The following is a 22,614-nucleotide window of genomic DNA, read 5'->3' as shown; positions in this document are numbered from 1 at the left end:
CAGCAACACTGAAGGAGCTGCAGGAATTTCTGGCAAGTACTGGTTGTGTACTACATGTGATGACAATCTCCCGTATTCTCCATATGTCTGGACTATGAGGTAGGGTCACAAGATGGAAGCCTTTTCTTACCAAGAAAAACATTCGGGCCTGGCTAAATTTTGCAAAAAAAAAAAATCTCCCAAAAGCCTGTGGGAAAATGTGTTATGGTCTGATGAAACCAAGGTTGAACTTTTTGCTACAATTCCAAAAGGTGTGTTTGGCGCAAAAACAACACTGCGCATCACCAAAAGAACACCATACCCACGGTGAAGCATGGTGGTGGCAGCATCATGTTTTGGGGTTGTTTTTCTTCAGCTGGAACAGGGGCTTTAGTCAAGGGGGAGGGAATTATGAACAGTTCTAAATACCAGTCAATTTTGGCCCAAAACCTTCACATGCCTGCTAGAAAGCTGAAGGTGAAGAGGAATTTCATCTTTCAGCACGACAATGACCCCCAAAAAGTTTTGGAACGGCCCAGCCAGAGCCCAGACCTAAATCCAATTAAAAATCTGTGGGGTGACCTGAAGAGGGCTGTGCATAAGACACGCCCTTGCAATCTGACAGATTTGGAACGCTTTTGCAAGGAAGAGTGGGCAAATATTGCCAAGTCTAGATGTGGCAGGCGGATAGACTCCGACCCAAAAAGACTGAATGCTGTAATTAAATCAAAAGGCGCTTCAACAAAGTATTAGTTTAAGGGTGTGCACACTTATGCAACCAGCTTATTGTATGTTTATTTTTTATGTTTTCCCCCCAACAGATTTATTTGTTTTTTCGTTGAATTATACAGGTTATAGGTCACATTAAAAGGTGGGAAAAGTTTTGAAATTATTTATTGTGATCTCTTTTTTTTTTACATCAGAAAAACCTATCATTTTAAGTGTGTGTACACTTTTTATATCCACTGTGTGTGTGTGTGTGTGTGTGTGTGTGTGTATATATATATATATATATATATATATATATATATTTTATTTTTTTTTTTTTTCATTCTATCCACATTCACTGGATATGAGCAATCACGCGCTCTGATTGGCTACTCTACTAATAGGATATCAGCTCATACGCCATGAGTAGAGAAAAAAAATGATGGATCATGTTGAAGCAACCAAGGATGAAATTAAAACTCTACTCAAAAACAAAACCCCCAGTAATACAAAAAAAGCAACAAAATATGGAATGAAAGTATTTGATGGTAAGAACATATCTTTTTTATTTTTCAAGAATTATAGGGTTTTTCACAAATTGCTCCTGTTATTTCACTGGTTTGTTTACATTCTTCATCAGTTCGTGCAGCCATCGATAGGCTTTTAAGAAGTCCGCCAAAGTGGAAATTATTTTGTTGGACTTTTGGTATAAAGTTTTTATTTATCGAATTTGCAAAAAATAAAAATGCTCTGTTTCTCAAAATCCAGTGAATGTGGATAGAATAAAACAGTTATTCCACTCAATCTCGTCGTACATGGCTTATAGTTAACTCAGTGCTATACGCCTCATCAGCTATCAGCTCATGTATGACTCGATTTCATGGAATAACTGTTAAATATGCATGTAGTGCATGGAAATCTTGTCAACAGTGGAATACACAGCCATGGATGACTGCTAAGTAATAAATTAGCAATTTTTGTGAAGAGTCACAATCTTCCAAATCAAACAATCAAAATAAAAATCCACAAAAGCAAGTTTCCAGAAAGTTCATCACACAGGTTAATTAGCAGTTTCTTAATGAGAAATCAACAAATGAAATAGTAACTTTTGTGAAGAACAATTAAATCTTCAAAAGAAAACAATCGGAATCAAAATGCATTAAAAACTCGGGAAGGAGTAGCGATTTTCCTGAAAGTTCATTCATCGGCCTAATTACCAACTTGTTAAAGGAGAACTGAAGTCATTTTTAAACTTGCTTTAGTTCTTAATTAACGTGTTATTCAATTACGTTTTCAGTTTTAGTAACCTTATATCGTGACTCATACTGGCAACAAATTGCAATTCAGTGTTATACAACCCCGATTCCAAAAAAGTTGGGAGAAAGTACAAATTGTAAATAAAAATGGAATGCAATAATTTAAAAATCTCAAAAACTGATATTGTATTCACAATATAACATAGACAACATATCAAATGTCGAAAGTGAGACATTTTGAAATTTCATGCCAAATATTGGCTCATTTGAAATTTCATGACAGCAACACATCTCAAAAAAGTTGGGACAGGGGCAATAAGAGGCTGGAAAAGTTAAAGGTACAAAAAAGGAACAGCTGGAGGACCAAATTGCAACTCATTAGGTCAATTGGCAATAGGTCATTAACATGACTGGGTATAAAAAGAGCATCTTGGAGTGGCAGCGGCTCTCAGAAGTAAAGATGGGAAGAGGATCACCAATCCCCCTAATTCTGCGCCGAAAAAATAGTGGAGCAATATCAGAAAGGAGTTCGACAGTGTAAAATTGCAAAGAGTTTGAACATATCATCATCTACAGTGCATAATATCATCAAAAGATTCAGAGAATCTGGAAGAATCTCTGTGCGTAAGGGTCAAGGCCGGAATACCATACTGGGTGCTCGTGATCTTCGGGCCCTTAGACGGCACTGCATCACATACAGGCATGCTTCTGTATTGGAAATCACAAAATGGGCTCAGGAATATTTCCAGAGAACATTATCTGTGAACACAATTCACCGTGCCATCCGCCGTTGCCAGCTAAAACTCTATAGGTCAAAGAAGAAGCCGTATCTAAACATGATCCAGAAGCGCAGACATCTTCTCTGGGCCAAGGCTCATTTAAAATGGACTGTGGCAAAGTGGAAAACTGCTCTGTGGTCAGACGAATCAAAATTTGAAGTTCTTTATGGAAATCAGGGACGCTGTGTCATTCGGACTAAAGAGGAGAAGGACGACCCAAGTTATTATCAGCGCTCAGTTCAGAAGCCTGCATCTCTGATGGTATGGGGTTGCATTAGTCCGTGTGGCATGGGCAGCTTACACATCTGGAAAGACACCATCAATACTGAAAGGTATATCCAGGTTCTAGAGCAACATATGCTCCCATCCAGACGACGTCTCTTTCAGGGAAGACCTTGCATTTTCCAACATGACAATGCCAAACCACATACTGCGTCAATTACAGCATCATGGCTGTGTAGAAGAAGGGTCCGGGTACTGAACTGGCCAGCCTGCAGTCCAGATCTTTCACCCATAGAAAACATTTGGCGCATCATAAAACGGAAGATACGACAAAAAAGACCTAAGACAGTTGAGCAACTAGAATCCTACATTAGACAAGAATGGGTTAACATTCCTATCCCTAAACTTGAGCAACTTGTCTCCTCAGTCCCCAGACGTTTACAGACTGTTGTAAAGAGAAAAGGGGATGTCTCACAGTGGTAAACATGGCCTTGTCCCAACTTTTTTGAGATGTGTTGTTGTCATGAAATTTAAAATCACCTAATTTTTCTCTTTAAATGATACATTTTCTCAGTTTAAACATTTGATATGTCATCTATGTTCTATTCTGAATAAAATATGGAATTTTGAAACTTCCACATCATTGCATTCCGTTTTTATTTACAATTTGTACTTTGTCCCAACTTTTTTGGAATCGGGGTTGTACTTATTGGTCTATTCGGTTTTTAGTCATGTTGAATTTAGTTCGTTTGGTCCACAGCAGGCGTCACTTATCCGTGCGATCTTCACGAGACTTGTGCGAGACTTCGAAACGTGAAGAAGTGTCAGCCAGGTGTCAGTGCCGCCATTTTGAAAACTGTTTTCCAAACGAAATATTGCACAAAAACGAGTTTAAATGATGATTACTGCCTACTTTTTTTCAAAAAAGATGTTGGCAGATGTTGGTCACTTTGATTTCCGCTGTACGTTTTACTTCCGTCCTATGATGTCTCGCACAGGTCTCAACGAATCTCGTTTACGGCCATCGCTTTGACATATGGACTGATATTTACAGAGCATATTTCAAACACTCATAACTTGCTATAGTAGTGACAAAATAGCTAGCAAAAATGCATTCCAATATTTAATAAAATAAGTTAAATAGAATTTTTGATAAATTCGCCTTCGGTTCTCCTTTAATGAGAAAGCACAAAACTAGGGAGCAGACTGATTAGATCTTCGAAACAAAACAATCAGAATCACAAGCCATTGAAAACTCGGAGGAGGAGCAATTTTTGTGAATTGTGGACAGACGGATGGACAATGGACACAGCGTGATGGCTACAGCCGGTGAGCTAAAAATTAATCAACACATTCAGACCAATCAGACTGAAGAGAGAAGCTGCACTCTGGAAAAAAGATGTTCTTGATATTCCTTAATGATTGATTCCTTCTAAAAGTCATACCAAGACTAGAAAGTGCTGCCTTTTATTGGATTAAATCCTTTAACCGTATTAGTGACACGTCAGAGCAGAGATGACTCACAAAGATGAGTGACAAGGCCAATGTGTGAATAACTGCTTTATTAGATTCATTAGACTCCAAACAGAGTAAGAACCAAACATGTAGCTCTGTAAAGACATAGAACAACGTGCACACACCTTTTAGTACAATGATATGATATATGTAATAGAATAAATATTTTTAAAAAATCACACAAATTTGCAGACCATATACAAAACTGGCGTACTGTACACAAATTGTTTATTATATCTCACTCACTGTCTTTTGGTCAGGTTGCCATCACAAATGGAGAAAAATTATGATGACAATATCATTCGGGTTGTGTTCTTCTGAAATCCTTGTGTATGAGCAGCAATCCAGGGTGTGCAGTGAGGAATTGCAATTCACCAGTCATTCAATCAAAGGAGGGTTGATGAACTCTAATCTCGCGAGCTTCATTCCATAAGCTCTTCGTTCCTAGCCCAGGGTTCCTTGACCTGAACTTGGACACCAGTAGGACACGTTTCAAAATCAGTCACCCAGGCCTGGTTTGGAATTGTTTGGAGTATCATAATAAACTCCTTGGCATGACAGAGAAAACATTTCAAATTCTAAAATGTTTCTGGACACATCTAGGATTTCAGGACACACAAGAAATAGTGAAGATACTCATCATTCATCATTCAGTATAGTATGAGTACATTCTGCTGGAGATTACACTCAATAACATTTATCAAGAAGTAAATATTTCCGTTTATTTGATGTTGTGAAGGTCAGGTTGAAGTGGATGCACCAACTCAAATCATGGTCACAAAAGCATGAGAAGGTCATGCCAGATTTATCTGTCCCTGGATGCCCCAGGCCAACTTTGCGCTATCTGATATATATGATCTTTCCAGCAGGTCCCCAGGTGATTGGCCCAAACCAAATCAATTGGCTCTTCTTGATTCTGAAGTTCTCCCAAACTGCAAAACCCTTCACCCTACCTTATCATGGAAAGTAAACCCAGCAACCCTGCTGAAGAACCTTAGTTCCACCACCTGTATTCTTTCAGAAACTATAACTCATGACCATATATGAAGACACACATGTAGATTGACCAATAAACAGACAGCTTTATGTGAAAATTCCAGAGGTCCTGCTCCACCATGACTGACTGGTACAGTGACTATAAAACTGCTGCTCCGTGAGTCAATCTCACACTCTTTTGCCATCGATTGTCAATATTCCAAGGGTTCTTCTCAGCTGCAGGGAGCATCCCATTCTTTTCAGACATGAAGGTGTTGATGATGGTGTTGCTTTTCATCCCAACAGTGAAACACTCGAGTGTATGTATGTACAAGTAATATGGAAGAGCTAGGATTGGTTTCTGTATAAAACTGTCCAGAATGACTCGGATATTTTTCTAAGAAAAACAGTCTGACTTGAGGTTAGTCCACCTTGGATATTTTTCGAGGCAGTTTCAAACCCACACCCAACTTCATAGCAAATAGGATTAACGAGTGGGCAAAACACAGCGTCCAGGACAGCTAGGTAAAATTCTTACATCATCTGTTTTATAGATTAGGCAACAGAGTTGGAGTATTTTCATAAACACAGATATGACTGGATTAAACACTGCTGACAGGAATTTGCAATGGGAACAATGGTCTTATCCCATCCCTTAGCTTAGTATATGTTCAGGAATTCAAATTGTATCACAGCTATTTATATGCTACATCAAACTGAAAGAAAGAAAAGAAACCCCAGTTGTACAAAAATAGATAGAATCATTTGTAGAAAAAAAACAGATAATAGATCAAATTAGCACCTAAGCATAAGAACAACTTTATATAATGTGAGTCTCTGTGTTAATAATAAATATTGACATAGCATTACAGTTAGTGACATTAATAAAGTTTCAGTCTGTTTGACTACATGCAAAAAAAAAAAACAGCTTACTTACATCATGGCTATGGTGTACATTTAGTGTACTAATCACAGTCCTTAAAGTCTGAATTGCCCAGTACTGAAAACAGTTTCTGAACAAATTCTTGTATCCTTTCAGAGAACATTGTGGAGTTGACAAGTGGGTGCTCTTCACACGCTAAACACTCGCTGCAGCTCTAGAAAAATTGGAAACAAACTGTATGTTGGTTTAAAAAAAACACACAATGTATGTGTTTAGATTATACAATATATGTGTTTAGAATATTAGGGCCATTGTAGATTAAGAAATGGAGCTGAGAAAAAAAAACTCAGATATTCTCTGAGATTATAGTCATAAATTTGCGAGGCAAAATTTCAGCAATTCCAAGATTAAGTCATCACAAATTTACATGGAAAAAACTCTTGTACTTCCCGACTTCCTGGCTTCAGTGCATTCTGGGAAATGTAGGAGAAAATGTCTGAGCACTTTATTCTTTGATATTGCATGATTGAGGAGTAAAGACTACATTTCCAATCACTCTATGCTCAGCCGTGGCACCTGTGGTGTGATGTTGATCCAACCTTGCAAAGTGAAGTGATTTCCTTCCTTGACAAAAACAGAGTTGGTTTTTGTTTGTTTTGGTTTGGGGTTTTCCCCCCACCCCCATGTTCACATTACATTATCTCTAGCTGCTTTATCCTTCTACAGGGTCGCAGGCAAGCTGGAGCCTATCCCAGCTGACTACGGGCGAAAGGCGGGGTACACCCTGGACAAGTCGCCAGGTCATCACAGGGCTGACACATAGACACAGACAACCATTCACACTCACATTCACACCTACGGTCAATTTAGAGTCACCAGTTAACCTAACCTGCATGTCTTTGGACTGTGGGGGAAACCGGAGCACCCGGAGGAAACCCACACGGACATGGGGAGAACATGCAAACTCTGCACAGAAGGGCCCTCGCCGGCCCCGGGGCTCGAACCCAGGACCTTCTTGCTGTGAGGCGACAGCGCTAACCACTACACCACCGTGCCGCCCCACCCCCATGTTAATCCTGGAATTTCTGAATTTTAATTGAGGAATTTTTTAGCTTTTTCCCCCCATAAATTTGTGACTTCTTAATTTCAGAATTTCTGAGTTTTCTTCCTTACAAATTTATGACTTAATAATCTTAGGGAATATCCAAGGGGTTTTTTTTTCCTCCTCAAAAAAGTCCTTCCTTCCCACGCCTACAGTACCTGGTATTCCTAGGCAGTCTCCCACTCAAGTACTAACCAGGTCCAACTCTGATGATGGCGTATCAGGCAGCGCCGATCTCCGTAGCCCTCGGCCTCTCGCCTATTACATAGCTAGGGTTACAGTGAGGGACTAGTCCTCTGGTAACCATGAGAGTTTAACTCCCCATGCACATCTGTATTGTAGCGTGCCTTGCCAGATGGTAGTAGGTACCATTTTTATAATGGTCTTTGGTATGACCCGACCGTGAATAGAACTCTCGATCAAGAGGCGGACACGCTACCACTAGGCCACTAGTCGGTACCACTAGGCCACTCTTCAAAAATGTACGACTTAAATCTCAGAAATTCTGTTTTGGGGTTTTGGGGGGGGTTCCCTTTTTTTTGGGGGGGGGGGGTTAATCTCAGAATTTGAGTATTTTTCATATTAATCTTGGAATTTCTGACTTTTTAATCTCGGAATTTCTTCATTTTTTCCCCATAAATTTGTGACTTCTTAATCTTGTAATTGCAGATTTTTTTTTACATTTTCTTCCTCACAAATTTATGACTTAATAATCTCAGAGAATATCTGATTTTTTTTTTTCTTGTAAATGTATGACTTAAATTTTGGAAATTCTGAGGGTTTTTTTGTTAGAATCTTATCCCCACCTCAGCTCCATTTTTTTTAACCTACAATGGCCCTATTACGCCATTGTAAATATTATATTTAGATTAGGAAAATGTTTAAAAAGTCACAGTCAACAGTTTCATCAAGTTTCCACTGCCTCTATGTTTTCATATACTGTGTAGACAGACAGACCTCCACAATTATTGTTGAAAATAATTATTTCTTGCTGAGGGATTTGTTTTTCTCTAAATAAATTTATTTCAAATAAAAGGTTGGATTTTTCTCATTTTTTCAGTGTGAGATGAAGCGACTTCATCTAAAGTTGGATTTTTTCCTAACCTTTCTTACTAATCTTTACAAGGGGTGCCAATAATTGTGGAGGGCACTGTGCATATATAAAATCAAACACTATGAGGAACACCTGTACATCTGGTCATTTATGCAATTATCCAATCAACCAGTAATGTGGCAGCAGCACTATAATGGTTAAGGTTAAGATTTTTTTTATGTCATTTCATCCATATCCAGCTGTTACAGTACACAGTTAAAAACAACGTTTCTCCAGGACCATGGTGCTACATTAAACATTGCAGGACTACAAATAACAATATAAAGTGCAAGAGTGCAACGAGCGCAACACTACAGACAATAAACGACACAAGACAGACAATAAACGACATAACATAAGGTGTAGAGTTGAGTGTGCATATTGAGGTAGTATATGAAAAGGTAATGAATAAATGTAAACCTTGTGTGTGAGAGACGTAAAGCAATAATGCATTATTGTCCACTGTGCAAAGTCTGCAGTGGGAGTGGTGTGATCAATAGTCTGTGTGTTATCAGTCCAGACTCTCAGAGTTGAGGAATCTGAAAGCATGTGGGGAGAAACTGTTAAAGCCTGGTTTTGAAGGCCTGAATGCTTTGGTACATTTTTCCAGATGGCAGGAGGGTGAAGGTGTGTGGGGTCAGTCATGATGCTGGTGGCTTTCCAGATGCAGCATGTGGTTGTAAATATCTGTGATAGAGGGAAGAGAGACTCCGATGATCATCTCAGGTGTCCTCACTATCAGCTGTAGGGTCTTGCAATCTGAGATGGTGCAGTTCCCAAACCAGACTGTGATGCAGCTGCTCAGAATGCTTTCAATAGTCCCTCTGTAGAATATCATGAGGATGGGAGATAGGTTTTCCTCAGCTTTTGTAGGAAGTAGAGGTGCTGCTAGGCTTTCTTGGCTATGGAGCTGGTGTTGAGGGACCAGGTGAAGTTCTCTGCCAGATGAACACCAAGGAATTTGGTGCTCTTGACGTTCTCCATGAGTGAGCCATATGGTCATATGGTTGTGACGTCATCATAAACAAATCCGTTCTACTCATCCAGACAACTTCACAACGGCAACGTTGCCAGATCTTTCCACTCTGAAACCCGTTCTCAAAAAGATTGCGTTTTGGGCACCCAAAACGCCGGTGCCGTGTGGACGCCAGGCCTAAACGATAAGCAATTGTATCGGAGTCACCTGAATCCGTTGCCGTGTGGACAGGGCCTCAAACTGTGAGTTGCTGCACAGTTGTGAGTCAGCAGAGTGAACAGCAGTGGACTGAGCACACAGCCCTGGGGGGCCCCAGTGCTTAGTATGGTGGTGCTGGAAGTTCTGCTCCCAATCTGGACTGACTGAAGTCTCTGTCAGGAAATCCAGGATCCAGTTGCAGAGGGAGGTGTTCAGGCCCAGCAGGCTCAGCTTTCCAATTAGTTACTGAGGTATGACTGCATTGAATGCTGAACTGAAGTCTATGACCAGCATTCAAATGTATGTGTCTTTCTTATCCAGGTGGCTAAGGGCCAGATGAAGAGTGGTGGCTATGGCGTCATCTGTTCACCGGTAATGGTGATACACAAACTGCAGGGGGTCCAGTGAGGGAGGCAGCAGGGTCTTTATGTGCCTCATGACGAGCCTCTTGAAGCACTTCATAATGATAGGTGTGAGTGCAATGGGACGGTAGCCATTGAGGCAGGACACTGAAGACTTCTTTGGCACTGGGACAATGGTAGTCGTCTTGAAGCACTTAGGAACAATGGTGATGCTCAGGGAGATGTTGATGTCAGTGAGAACATCTGCCAGCTGGTCCGCACATCCTCGGAGCACTTTACCGGGGATGTTGTCTGGTCCAGCAGCCTTCCGTGGGTTGACTCTGCATAGAGTTTTCCTCACATAGGCTGTGTTCAGACACAGCACATGGTCATTGGGAGGAGGCATGGTCTTCCTTGCTGCCACGCCATTCTGTGCCTCAAACCATGCATAGAAGCTGTTCAGCGCATCTGGAAGGGAAGCATCATTGTCACAGGCAGGTGGTGTTGTCTTGTAGTTTGTGATGGCCTGGATGCCCTGCCACATGCTCCGTGTGTTGCCGCTGTCCTGGAAGTAGCTGTGGATTCTCTGGGTGTGTGCGCTTTGCTGCTCTGATGGCCCGAGACAGTTTGGCCTTTGCTGCTCTTAGGGTCACTCTGTCACCTGCTCTGAAGGCAGCATCTCGGGTCCTCAGTAGCGCACAAACTCTGCAGTAATCCACGGCTTCTGGTTGGGGTGAGTGATGATGGTCTTAGAGACAGTAACATCATCAATGCATTTGTTGATGTAGCTGGTCACTGATGGTGTGTACTCCTCTAAGTTAGTGCAGTCACCATTAGTTGCAACCTTTCTAAACATGTCCCAGTCAGTTCTTTCAAAACAGTCCTGGAGAGCAGAGATGGCTCCTTCTGGCCAGGTTTTCACCTGCCTTAGAACCAGTTTGGAGCATCTGACAAGCGGTCTGTATGCTGGAATTAGCATAGCAGAGATGTGGTCTGAGTAGCCAAGGTGGGGGTGGGGTTCTGCCTGGTATGCGCCAGGAATGTTTCTGTAAATAAGATCCAGTGGGTTTGCCCCTCTCATTGCAAAGTCCACATACAATAAACAGTCCATCTGGGTGTGTGTTCTGCAGTTCGCTGATAGCACAGTACAGTACACAAAGTGCTTCCTCAGCATTAGCGCTGGGGAGAATGTAAACTCCAGTTATGAATATGGAAGTGAATTCCCATGGTAAATAAAACAGTTTACATCTAACAGTCTAATCTGCATCTCTGTCAGCTCAAAACAAAGCTAGTCCATCCAGCTGAATGGCGGTGTCTGGAACTCGGTCATTGTTTCTCCATGAAAACAAGGACGCAGCAGTCTCTAAACTCACACCGGGTAGTCCGCTGGAGTTGGATATAGTCTAGTTTATTTTCCAGGGAGCAGACATTAGAGAGTAGAATAGATGGGAGAGCCAGCCGGCTAGGGTTAGCTGTTAGCCTAGCACAGATACCCCTATGCTTGCTGCGTTTCCGCCTCCTCACACACCACTTCCGATGACTCCTCCCCATGTCACCAGCCTCAGGTGAGGCTGAGGACTGGAGGCTTGTTCCTTGCAGCAGGCCGAGATCACGTAGCTTCTCCAGCAGATCATCTTTTATGATGTTTTCTGCATGGTATCTGTATTGAAGGAGTGTCTGGCGATGGTAGACATGAACACCAGCTGATCTGATGTCCATGTGCTGTACAGGGTCGAACAGAGGAACAAAAAAAAAAAAGCAACATTTTGGATCTGGAGAGGCTGCTGCATGCTCCAGCCGTGCCACCATCTTGGAATACCCAATGTATTGCAGATCCAGGTCAAGAGCTTCAGGTAATATTTATATCAAACATCAGAATGGGGAAAAACTGTGACCTCAGTGACTTTGACCATGGTGTTATTGTTGCCACAGATGTCCTAGTGTTGAGTTTTGGTGATCCTATGCCCACTGCAGCTTCAAATTCCTGTTCTTGACTGACAGGAGTGGAACTCTAATGTCTTTTGCTGCTTTCGCCTTTTTTTTTTGCTCACCACAGATGTAAAGAGTGGTAATTTGAGTTACTGTATACTTTGTTTGCTCCAAACAGTCTGGGCATTCTCCTCCGATCTCTGTTTTCAACAAGGCATTTCCACATGCAGAACTACTGCTCACCAGATTTTTTTGTTTGTTTGTTTGTTTCCTACACTATTCTGCGTAAACTCAGGAGAATGTTGTGTTTCGATTTTCTGAAAGACTCAAAGCAACCCATCTGGCACCACCAACAGCCATGCCACAGTCAAAATCACTGGGATTATTATTTTTTCTTTATTGACTAAAACTCTTGAATTGCATCTGTATGATTTCCTGCATTGCAATTCTGTGACATGATTGGCTGATTGGATATTTGTGCAGGTGTACAGGTGTTCATCATAAAGAATTTCACAACTTCAGGTCATCTGCCTACATCTTTATCTAGTTTAAAGGAACAGTCCACCGTACTTCCATAATGAAATATGCTCTTATCTGAATTGAGACGAGCTGCTCCGTACCTATCCGAGCTTTGCGCGACCTCCCAGTCAGTCAGACGCAGTCAGACGCGCTGTCACTCCTGTTAGCAATGTAGCTAGGCTCAGTATGGCCAATGGTATTTTTTGGGGCTGTAGTTAGATGCGACCAAACTCTTCCGCGTTTTTCCTGTTTACATAGGTTTATATGACCAGTGATATGAAACAAGTTCAGTTACACAAATTGAAACGTAGCGATTTTCTATGCTATGGAAAGTCCGCACTATAATGACAGGCGCACTAACACCTTCTGCGCGCTTCGGCAGCGCATTGATACGGAGCTCAGATATCAATGCGCTGTCGAAGCGCGCAGAAGGTGTTAGTACGCCTGTCATTATAGTGCGGACTTTCCATAGCATAGAAAATCGCTACGTTTCAATTTGTGTAACTGAACTTGTTTCATATCACTGGTCATATAAACCTATGTAAACAGGAAAAACGCGGAAGAGTTTGGTCGCATCTAACTACAGACCCAAAAAATACCATTGGCCATGCTGAGCCTAGCTACATTGCTAACAGGAGTGACAGCGCGTCTGACTGCGTCCGACTGACTGGGAGGTCGCGCAAAGCTCGGATAGGTACGGAGCAGCTCGTCTCAATTCAGATAAGAGCATATTTCATTATGGAAGTACGGTGGACTGTTCCTTTAAACCTGGCAGAAATTTCTTTCTCTTCTGCATTTAAGCATTTCAACATACTTTATGTGGAAAAAAAAATACAAACCACACCAAAAAGCATGATCAGGCCAAAAAGCATTTCCAACAGACTTACGTTGGAGGAGCTGTACTCTTTTTTAAGGCTGTGAATAACAGATAAGTCGTTCTCATCGCCCTCTTCCTCGTGTAGTATAACATTCAACTCCAGCAGGTAGCAGTACATTAACTTTTTAGTGCATCCCTATAGACAGGATGAAACTCCATGAACTCCAACTTCATTTACAGTATATCCTCCACTGCATGTATGTCATCATGTGGAGGTAATATTAGATATTATTATTTGTACATTTACAATTAGTAATCAGTAAATGATTTTTGAAAATTTGATTGATTTTGTTTCATCATTGAAATGAAATGAACTTACAGTTAAATTTGGCAAAGGGGCATACAAGGACGCCTTCGATACCTAAAAACAAATGTTTTTGACTCATTAATGACATTTTTTTTCAGCAGGTAAATATTTAGTAAAAGAGTGAAACAAGGAGTAGCCATAAAATGCACCATAGAACACATATACAGTAATATGTAGCTTATGTTCTTAAGTGTAAATACCGCTTACGTTAAACAATGGAGTCATGTTTCTGAGCACCTCCTGTAGCTCTCTCAGACTCTGTTCACCGTGAGCATCCACATGAGTCGCAAATACACTCAGACAGCTACACAGAGATGAAAAACATTACTGAGAAAACTTCACATTTAAATCCCATTCATAAATTTTTTAAATGCATTAAAAATATATGTGTCAGTCCACCAGATTTTCATACCGGATGCTCAGATGATGGATTTTGAGTTAGAACTGCTGCATTAAACTACCAATCCTCTGAATGCAGGAAATACAAACAAAAGTGAAACCTGACCAAGGGAAAATTACTGTAAATCTGACATGAAGTCATGTTTAAGTTCGACCCTAAATGGTCCATTTTCCATGCAGAAATCCTTCAAAACATCCATGATGTACATGATGTTTCAGCTCGGTCTAAAGTGTATGTTTGGACCAGAATGACACTACTTTTACTATTTGGATTTGCAAAACAGCTATAGGTCATTTAATTTGATGCCTCATTGATTGGTTGGCACCATGGCAAATTCATTTTTGGCACTGTGCCAATTATGTCAGAATATTAGTCGCCGATACTCTGTTTCTAACATGGGACCAACTTTAACCTGGACAAAACATTACCAACAAAGCTAGATACAAGATAGTCAGTCATAAAATGTGTTTTTATTCTTTCTAACCTCTGAACATGCAGTGTGGAAAACATGGAGACCAGGACTCAGAATCAGTCAGGACATGTAGAGGTGCTGGTCATCTCATCTCATCTCATCTCATCTCATTATCTGTAGCCGCTTTATCCTGTTCTACAGGGTTGCAGGCAAGCTGGAGCCTATCCCAGCTGACTACAGGCAAAAGGCGGGGTACACCCTGGACAAGTCGCCAGGTCATCACAGGGCTGACACATAGACACAGACAACCATTCACACTCACATTCACACCTACGGTCAATTTAGAGTCACCAGTTAACCTAACCTGCATGTCTTTGGACTGTGGGGGAAACCGGAGCACCCGGAGGAAACCCACGCGGACACGGGGAGAACATGCAAACTCCGCACAGAAAGGCCCTCGCCAGCCACGGGGCTCGAACCCGGACCTTCTTGCTGTGAGGCGACAGCGCTAAGCACTACACCACCATGCCGCCCGGTGCTGGTCATATAATTAGAATATCATGAAAAAGTTGATTTATTTCAGTAATTCCATTCAAAAAGTGAAACTTGTATATTATATTCATTCATTACACACAGACTGATATATTTCAAGTGTTTATTTATTTTAATTTTGATGATTATAACTGACAACTAATGAAAATCCCAAATTCAGTATATCAGAAAATTAGAATATTGTGAAAAGGTTCAATATTGAAGACACCTGGTGCCACACTCTAATCAGCTAATTAACTCAAAACACCTTCAAAGGTCTTTAAATGGTCTCTCAGTCTAGTTCTGTAGGCGACACAATCATGGGGAAGACTGCTGACTCGACAGTTGTCCAAAAGACGACCATTGACGCCTTGCACAAGGAGGGCAAGACACAAAAGGTCATTGCTAAAGAGGCTGGCTGTTCACAGAGCTCTGTGTCCAAGCACATTAATAGAGAGGCGAAGGGAAGGAAAAGATGTGGTAGAAAAAAGTGTACAAGCAATAGGGATAACCGCACCCTGGAGAGGATTGTGAAATAAAACCCATTCAAAAATGTGGGGGAGATTCACAAAGAGTGGACTGCAGCTGGAGTCAGTGCTTCAAGAACCACCACGCACAGACGTATGCAAGACATGGGTTTCAGCTGTCGCATTCCTTGTGTCAAGCCACTCTTGAACAAGAGACAACGTCAGAAACGTCTCGCCTGGGCTAAAGACAAAAAGGACTGGACTGCTGCTGAGTGGTCTAAAATTATGTTCTCTGATGAAAGTAAATTTTGCATTTCCTTTGGAAATCAAGGTCCCAGAGTCTGGAGGAAGAGAGGAGAGGCACAGAATCCACGTTGCTTGAGGTCCAGTGTAAAGTTTCCACAGTCAGTGATGGTTTGGGGTGCCATGTCATCTGCTGGTGTTGGTCCACTGTGTTTTCTGAGGTCCAAGGTCAACGCAGCCGTCAACCAGGAAGTTTTAGCGCACTTCATGCTTCCTGCTGCTGACCAACTTTATGGAGATCCAGATTTCATTTTCCAACAGGACTTGGCACCTGCACACACTGCCAAAGCTACCAGTACCTGGTTTAAGGACCATGGTATCCCTGTTCTTAATTGGCCAGCAAACTCGCCTGACCTTAACCCCACACTGCAAAAAATAAAAATCTTAGGAAGTTTGTCTATTTTCAAGTCAAAACATCTAGCCACCCTTATTATAAGACATAATTGCCCAACAAGCAAAACCTCATTTAGCTAGAAAGGCTAGTTTTTAGACAGTCCATCCTGAAAATCTTGTATAGACAAAATGTGTTAAAGTCTTATTTGGAGCACCTTTGAAAATAAAACAAGGTTTTTTTTAAACAAGTAAGTACATTTTGGACATTTGTCAAATGCGGTTCATCTTGTTTCAAGAAAAAAAAAAGTATGCTTGTTTTGGGAATAAATGAACTTTACTGAAATCTTTGAATCTTTCATTACAATTCAACTCCACCTTACAGATCCGACCCAGCCCAAATTGCATGTTCGTGAAGACAAACACACACATGGACGAGTCATTTTTGCTCATTTCAATCTTCTGTATTACGTTCTGTTAGGAAATTACCTTGGCCTTTTTACCTCCGCCAAGGAGGTTATGTTTTCGGTAGCGTTGGTTTGTTTGTTGGTTTGTCTGTTAGCAACGTTACGGAAAAAGTTATGAACAGATTGCTCTGAAATTTTTTCCAGAGGTGTGACTGGGCACAAGTAACAATCCATTAAATTTTGGCGGTGATCCGGATCACCTTCTGGATCCCGGATTTTTTTAAAGGATTCTTGGCGGAGGTCTGCGCTCTCCGAGTGCTTTTCTACTGTAGTTATGTGTTGTTTTCAGGCAGTTACCAAGTTCATACTTTTTCCATTCCCAAACACTGAGTAAATTAGGAGCACTGGGAATTTCACAGAGTTCATCTGATATCTGCTTGTCAGGATGGGGGGGGGAACACCGGCAAAACTTCTGTTTCATGGTTTTGGAAGAGGAGCCAACTGTAATAGTAACGTGGACAGGAAAGGTGAAGTGTGAATTCTGACCTGCCTGGTCTTGGCCAGGCTCTGGTGAACTGCCATGTATCCGCATCCTGTGCAGATAAGCAATGGATGTACTTTTTACTGCTCACAAGTTATATCATCTTTGGGCAGTGGAGATGGAAAGTAATATCTGAAATTACCAACTTTAAATACCTTTATGTTTTGGGGGATGCTAAAGGCACACAAAACCCCTTCTCAAACTCGGGGATGCTCTTACCAGGAGGTGTGTGTAATCAGGTGTGAATGGAAATAAGATGTGACGGTAATATGACAGTGTTTTATTTTTGTGTTACTTTGTCATCTGGTTTGTGAGCTGAACATAACCTGTGAAATAAAAAGTGGAAGAAAAGAAATGAAGACTAGAGACGCACATCCAGGAAGAAAAATGAGAGTCCGATTGCTCCACAGTGCAAAAAAGATGTGTGCGACTCATAATGGATGGACGTCCGTGTCGGGTGAGTTGGCCTGAGCCATGAGATGAAGTTTGGTGGCTCTGTGATGAGGCGTAACCAAACAGGATGACCTTGCTTCCAAAACTCCATTCATTTCAATGGGATAAAATGCATTGCTGCCAGTGGGACAAAAATGAACGGATGAAAAGCAAGAAAAAGATGAGGGCAGGTCATAGCTGATGTCATGGATGTGTTGGGCAGGCCAAGCAGGAAAACTCTGAATCTGAACCTCTAGTAATTTCAATGGAAAACAAGAGAATTAGTGTGTCCTTTCAAACGTTGTATGCAGGCACGTAATTCGGGTTCAGGACGTACAAGTTCAAGTTGGTTTGGGGTTAATAGCTTGAAAACTGAGAAGCTGCAGAACACAAAAAGTGGTCAGACGAATAACAATGGTGTAAAAAAAAAAGAAAAAAGAAAGAAAAACACAAGCTATTCTTGTGATCTTGTAGATCTTCCTGGTGGCAAGTGCACCATTTCTAAACATTTATATTTGACCATGTTACTCTCAAATCTGACTATCATCAATTTAATGTACATGTGAAAAATCCTCTTAGTACAGTGTCTTGCAAAAGTATTCATCCCCCTTGGTGTTTGTCCTGTTTTGTCGCATTACAAACTGGAATTAAAATGGATTTTTGGGGGGTTAGCACCATTTGATTTACACAACATGCCTACCACTTTAAAGGTGCAAATTGTTGTTTTATTGTGACACAAACAATAATTAAGATGAAAAAAAACAGAAATCTGGAGTGTGCATAGGTATTCACCCCCTTTCATATGAAACCCCTAAATAAGAGCTGGTCCAACCAATTCACTTCATAAGTCACATAATTAGTTGAGTAAGATCCACCTGTGTGCAATCAAAGTGTCACATGATCTGTCACATGATGTCTGTATAAAATCAACCTGTTCTGGAAGGACCCTGACTCTGCAACACTACTAAGCAAGCAACATGAGAACCAAGGAGCCTCCAAACAGGTCAGAGACAAACTTGTGGAGAAGTATAGATCAGGGTTGGGTTATAAAAAATATCCCAAACTTTGAATATCCCACGGAGCACCATTAAATCCATTATAGCAAAATGGAAAGAATATGGCACCATTACAAATCTGACAAGAGAAGGCCCCGCCCACCAAAACTCATAGACCGGGCAAGGAGGGCGTTAATCAGAGATGCAACAAAGACACCAAAAATAACACTGAAGGAGCTGCAAAGATCCACAGCGGAGATGGGCGTATCTCTCAATAGGACCACAATTTAAAAAAAAAAAAAAAAACTGCACCTTTAAAGTGGTAGGTATGTTGTGTAAATCAAATGGTACTAACGCTCCAAAAATCCATTTTAATTCCAGCTTATAACGCGACAAAACAGGACAAACACCAAGGGGATGAATACTTTTGCAAGACACTGTATGGTTCCATTTGATCATTTCGACATCAAGAATATGAAAGTTAAGTTGCTTTTCTGACAATCTTCATGCTCTATACAGTTGTTCTACACATATGTGTTGTGCTTGAGTTGGACTTCTTTCCAGAAAGGAAGGAGAATGTGTACCACCATCCTCCACCCTCAAACAGTATTATAATGGAGGAAAAAAAAAAGGTGTGGCTACATTTCTCAACATAAATGATTCAAAGGTAGGGAATGAGTATGAGACTGAAGCATAAAATGAATGTTCTTTGTTGCATATCCGGTATCGGTTATTATTCTATCCACATTCACTGGATATGAGCAATCGCACACTCTGATTGGCTACTCTACTATGAGGCTATCAGCTCAGATACTGTGAGTAGAGAAAAGCAAAATGGTGGAGCGTGTTGTTGAACCAACCAAGGATGAAAAAAAAACTACTTGAAAACAGAACCCCCAAAAATACAAAAAACAGGAATGAAAGTATTTGATGGTAAAGAATTATTATTATTATTATTATTATTATTATTAATATTATTATTATTATTATTATTATAGCAGTTTTTGCACATTGCTACTGTCATTTCACCGGTTTGCTTACATTCTAAGCAGAAATTATTTTGCCGGACGTTTTGTATGAAGTTTTTTATTTATCGAATTTGCAAAAAATAAAAATGCTCCGTTTCTCAAAATCCAGTGAATGTGGATTGAATAAAACAGTTATTTCACTCAATCTATCAGCTCATGTACGACTCGATTTCATGGAATAACTTAACTGTCATCATCAGGCTCATATTTCCTTCGTGATATACTATATGTTTGAGTGATGTACCTCAGAAGTAAGAAAGAATTCCAGCCCTCGAGGTTTATATGGCACTCCAGATTACTGCCAACACCCCAAACAACATAGATACACCTCAAGGTTCTCTGTAAAGGAGAAAAGCATTTTTTAAAAGAAACAAAAATGTCCTGAGAAGTGCAAGTGCATTCATTTTGTACACACTGATCAATCAAAATGCATTATTATTATTATTATTATTATTGGCCCTGTGATGACCTGGCGACTTGTCCAGGTTGTACCCCGCCTTTCGCCCGTAGTCAGCTGGGATAGGCTCCAGCTTGCCTGCGACCCTGTAGAACAGGATAAAGCGGCTAGAGATAATGAGATGAATGAGATTATTATTATGTACCCACAAGCATGCATGACTACAGAATACAGGCAACAAATGGATGACAAAAGTGTGATAATAAGGTGTTGAGCCACTAGAAGCCACCAGAAGAGTTTCAATATTCTTCAGCACAGATTCTACAAATCTTTAGAACTGTCCTGGTGCGAGGAACACCGTTTTTTCCACAAGCTTTTCCCCCAGTTAGTGTTTTGATGGTGTTGGTGCAGAGCACTGTCTTACACAACAGTCTAATATCTCTGAGTTCAAACAATTGAGATCTGGGGACTATAATGGCAACTGGTTTGCATTATCAAACCATTCAGTGTGCCCTCATGCCCTGTGTATGGGGGGTGGAGTTATACTGGAAGAGAACACTCACATCAAGATAAAAATGTTTCATTAGAAGATAAAGCTGATTAACCAGAAGAACGTTGTAATGATTTGCAGTAACACGTCACTCTAAATGGAGTCCGATCATGCCAGCAAGACCAATTTTAGTGCATCTCATGAAATGAGAATATTGTGAAAAAGTTAGTTTTTTTCATAATTTAATTCAAAAAGCTAAACTTTCAGATTCTATATTTCTCATCTCATCTCATTATCTGTAGCCGCTTTATCCTTCTACAGGGTCGCAGGCAAGCCGGAGCCTATCCCAGCTGACTACGGGCGAAAGGCGGGGTACACCCTGGACAAGTCGCCAGGTCATCACAGGGCTGACACATAGACACAGACAACCATTCACACTCACACCTACGCTCAATTTAGAGCCACCAGTTAACCTAACCTGCATGTCTTTGGACTGTGGGGGAAACCGGAGCACCCGGAGGAAACCCACGCGGACACGGGGAGAACATGCAAACTCCGCACAGAAAGGCCCTCGCCGGCCACGGGGCTCGAACTCAGACCTTCTTGCTGTGAGGCGACAGCGCTAACCACTACACCACCGTGCCGCCGATTCTATACTTATTAAACAAAGTGAAATATTTCAAGCCTTTTTTGTTTTAATTTATGATTATGGCTTATAGCTCATGAAAATCAGAAATCAAGTATCTCAAATTATGAGAATATTTTCCAAGATCAATCACAAAAGGATTTACAATACAGAAAATATCCAACTTCTGAAAAGTATGTCTATTTATACACTCGATACTTGGTTGGGGCTCCTTTACCACGAATTACTGCATCAATGCGGTGTGGTATGGAGCCAATCAGCCTGTGGCACTGCTGAGATGTTACTGAAGTCGTGGTTGTTTTGATAGCGGTCTTCAGCTCGCCTGTATTTTTGGGTCGGTGTTTCTCATCTTGCTCCTGACAGTACCCCATAGATTCTCTATGGGGTTCAGGTCAGGTGAGTTGGCTAGCCAATCAAGTACAGTAATATCATGGTCAGCAAACCATTTGGTAGTAGTTTTGGCACTGTGGGCAGGTGCTACGTCCTGCTGGAAAAGGAAATTAGCACCTCCATAAAGCTTGTTAGCAGATGGAAGCATGAAGTGCTCTAAAATCTCCTGGTAGATGGCTGCATTGACTTTGGACTTGATAAAAACACAGTGGACCAACACCAATATGGCATAGCACCCCAAATCATCACTGACTGTGGAAACTTCACACTGGACTTCAAACACCTTGGATTCTGTGCCTCTGCACTCTTCCTCCAGACTCTAGGACCTTGATTTCCAAATGAAATGCAAAATTTACTTTCATCTGAAAAGAGGACTTTGGACCACTGAGCAACAGTCTAGTTTTTTTCTCTCCTTAGCCCAGGTAAGATGCTTTTGAGATTGTGTCTGGTTCAGGAGTGGCTTGATATTAGGAATACGACAGTTGTAGCCCCTTTCTTGAAGGCATCTGTGCGTGGTGGCTCTTGATGCACTGACACCAGCCTCAGTCCACTCCTTGTGAAGCTCTCCCAAGTTATTAAATTGACTTTTCTTGACAGTTCTCTCAAGGCTGCGGTCATCCCTATTGCTTGTGCACTTTTTCCAGCCAGCCTTTTCAGCAGTGACCTTCTGTGGCTTACCTTCCTTGTGGAGGGTGTCGATGATCGTCTTCTGGACAACTGTCAAGTCAGCAGTCTTCCCCATGATCATGGTTGTGTGTACTGAATTAGACCGAGAGAGACATAGTATTTATACTGTTTTACTCAAACACAAAATAAAATATTCTAATAATTTGATACTGGATTTCTGATTTTCATGAGCTATAAGCCATAATCATCAAAATTAAAACAAAAAAAGGCTTGAAATATTTCACTTTACATGTAATGAATATTGAATATATGAAAGTTTTGTGGGGTGGCACGGTGGTGTAGTGGTTAGCGCTGTCGCCTCACAGCAAGAAGGTCCTGGGTTCGAGCCCCGGGGCTGGCGAGGACCTTTCTGTGTGGAGTTTGCATGTTCTCCCCGTGTCCGCGTGGGTTTCCTCCGGGTGCTCCGGTTTCCCCCACAGTCCAAAGACATGCAGGTTAGGTTAACTGGTGACTCTAAATTGACCGTAGGTGTGAATGTGAGTGTGAATGGTTGTCTGTG

The 22,614-nt window shown here is 41.2% G+C and overlaps 1 protein-coding gene across 5 annotated transcripts in view; it reads right to left on the bottom strand.

The window, feature by feature from the left end:
• Window positions 1-4,489: 4,489 nt before the first annotated feature.
• The window catches only part of il15 (interleukin 15), a 45,311-nt gene continuing 27,186 nt past the window's right edge, over window positions 4,490-22,614 (bottom strand). Inside the window, exons 2-7 of one of the 5 annotated variants that reach the window (XR_009655089.1) lie at window positions 22,107-22,187; window positions 19,750-19,844; window positions 13,867-13,963; window positions 13,672-13,713; window positions 13,363-13,488; window positions 4,490-6,531 (exon numbers count right to left, since the gene is read on the bottom strand). Coding sequence is in view for 3 of the 5 variants with exons in the window: in XM_060926507.1 (XP_060782490.1) it covers window positions 6,400-6,531; window positions 13,363-13,488; window positions 13,672-13,713; window positions 13,867-13,963; window positions 19,750-19,844 (492 nt within the window). In the remaining 2 variants the exon portion in view is untranslated. The remainder of the gene's footprint in view (window positions 6,532-13,362; window positions 13,489-13,671; window positions 13,714-13,866; window positions 13,964-19,749; window positions 19,845-22,106; window positions 22,188-22,614) is intronic. The other 4 variants (XM_060926507.1, XM_060926509.1, XM_060926510.1 and 1 more) reach the window with 4 other exon arrangements.

Source organism: Neoarius graeffei, chromosome 7 (assembly GCF_027579695.1).
Source record: "Neoarius graeffei isolate fNeoGra1 chromosome 7, fNeoGra1.pri, whole genome shotgun sequence".
NCBI classification, from domain to species: Eukaryota; Metazoa; Chordata; class Actinopteri; order Siluriformes; family Ariidae; genus Neoarius; species Neoarius graeffei.
The sequence above is the reverse complement of the archived record's forward strand: the minus strand, read 5'-3'. Positions and strand labels throughout refer to the sequence as shown.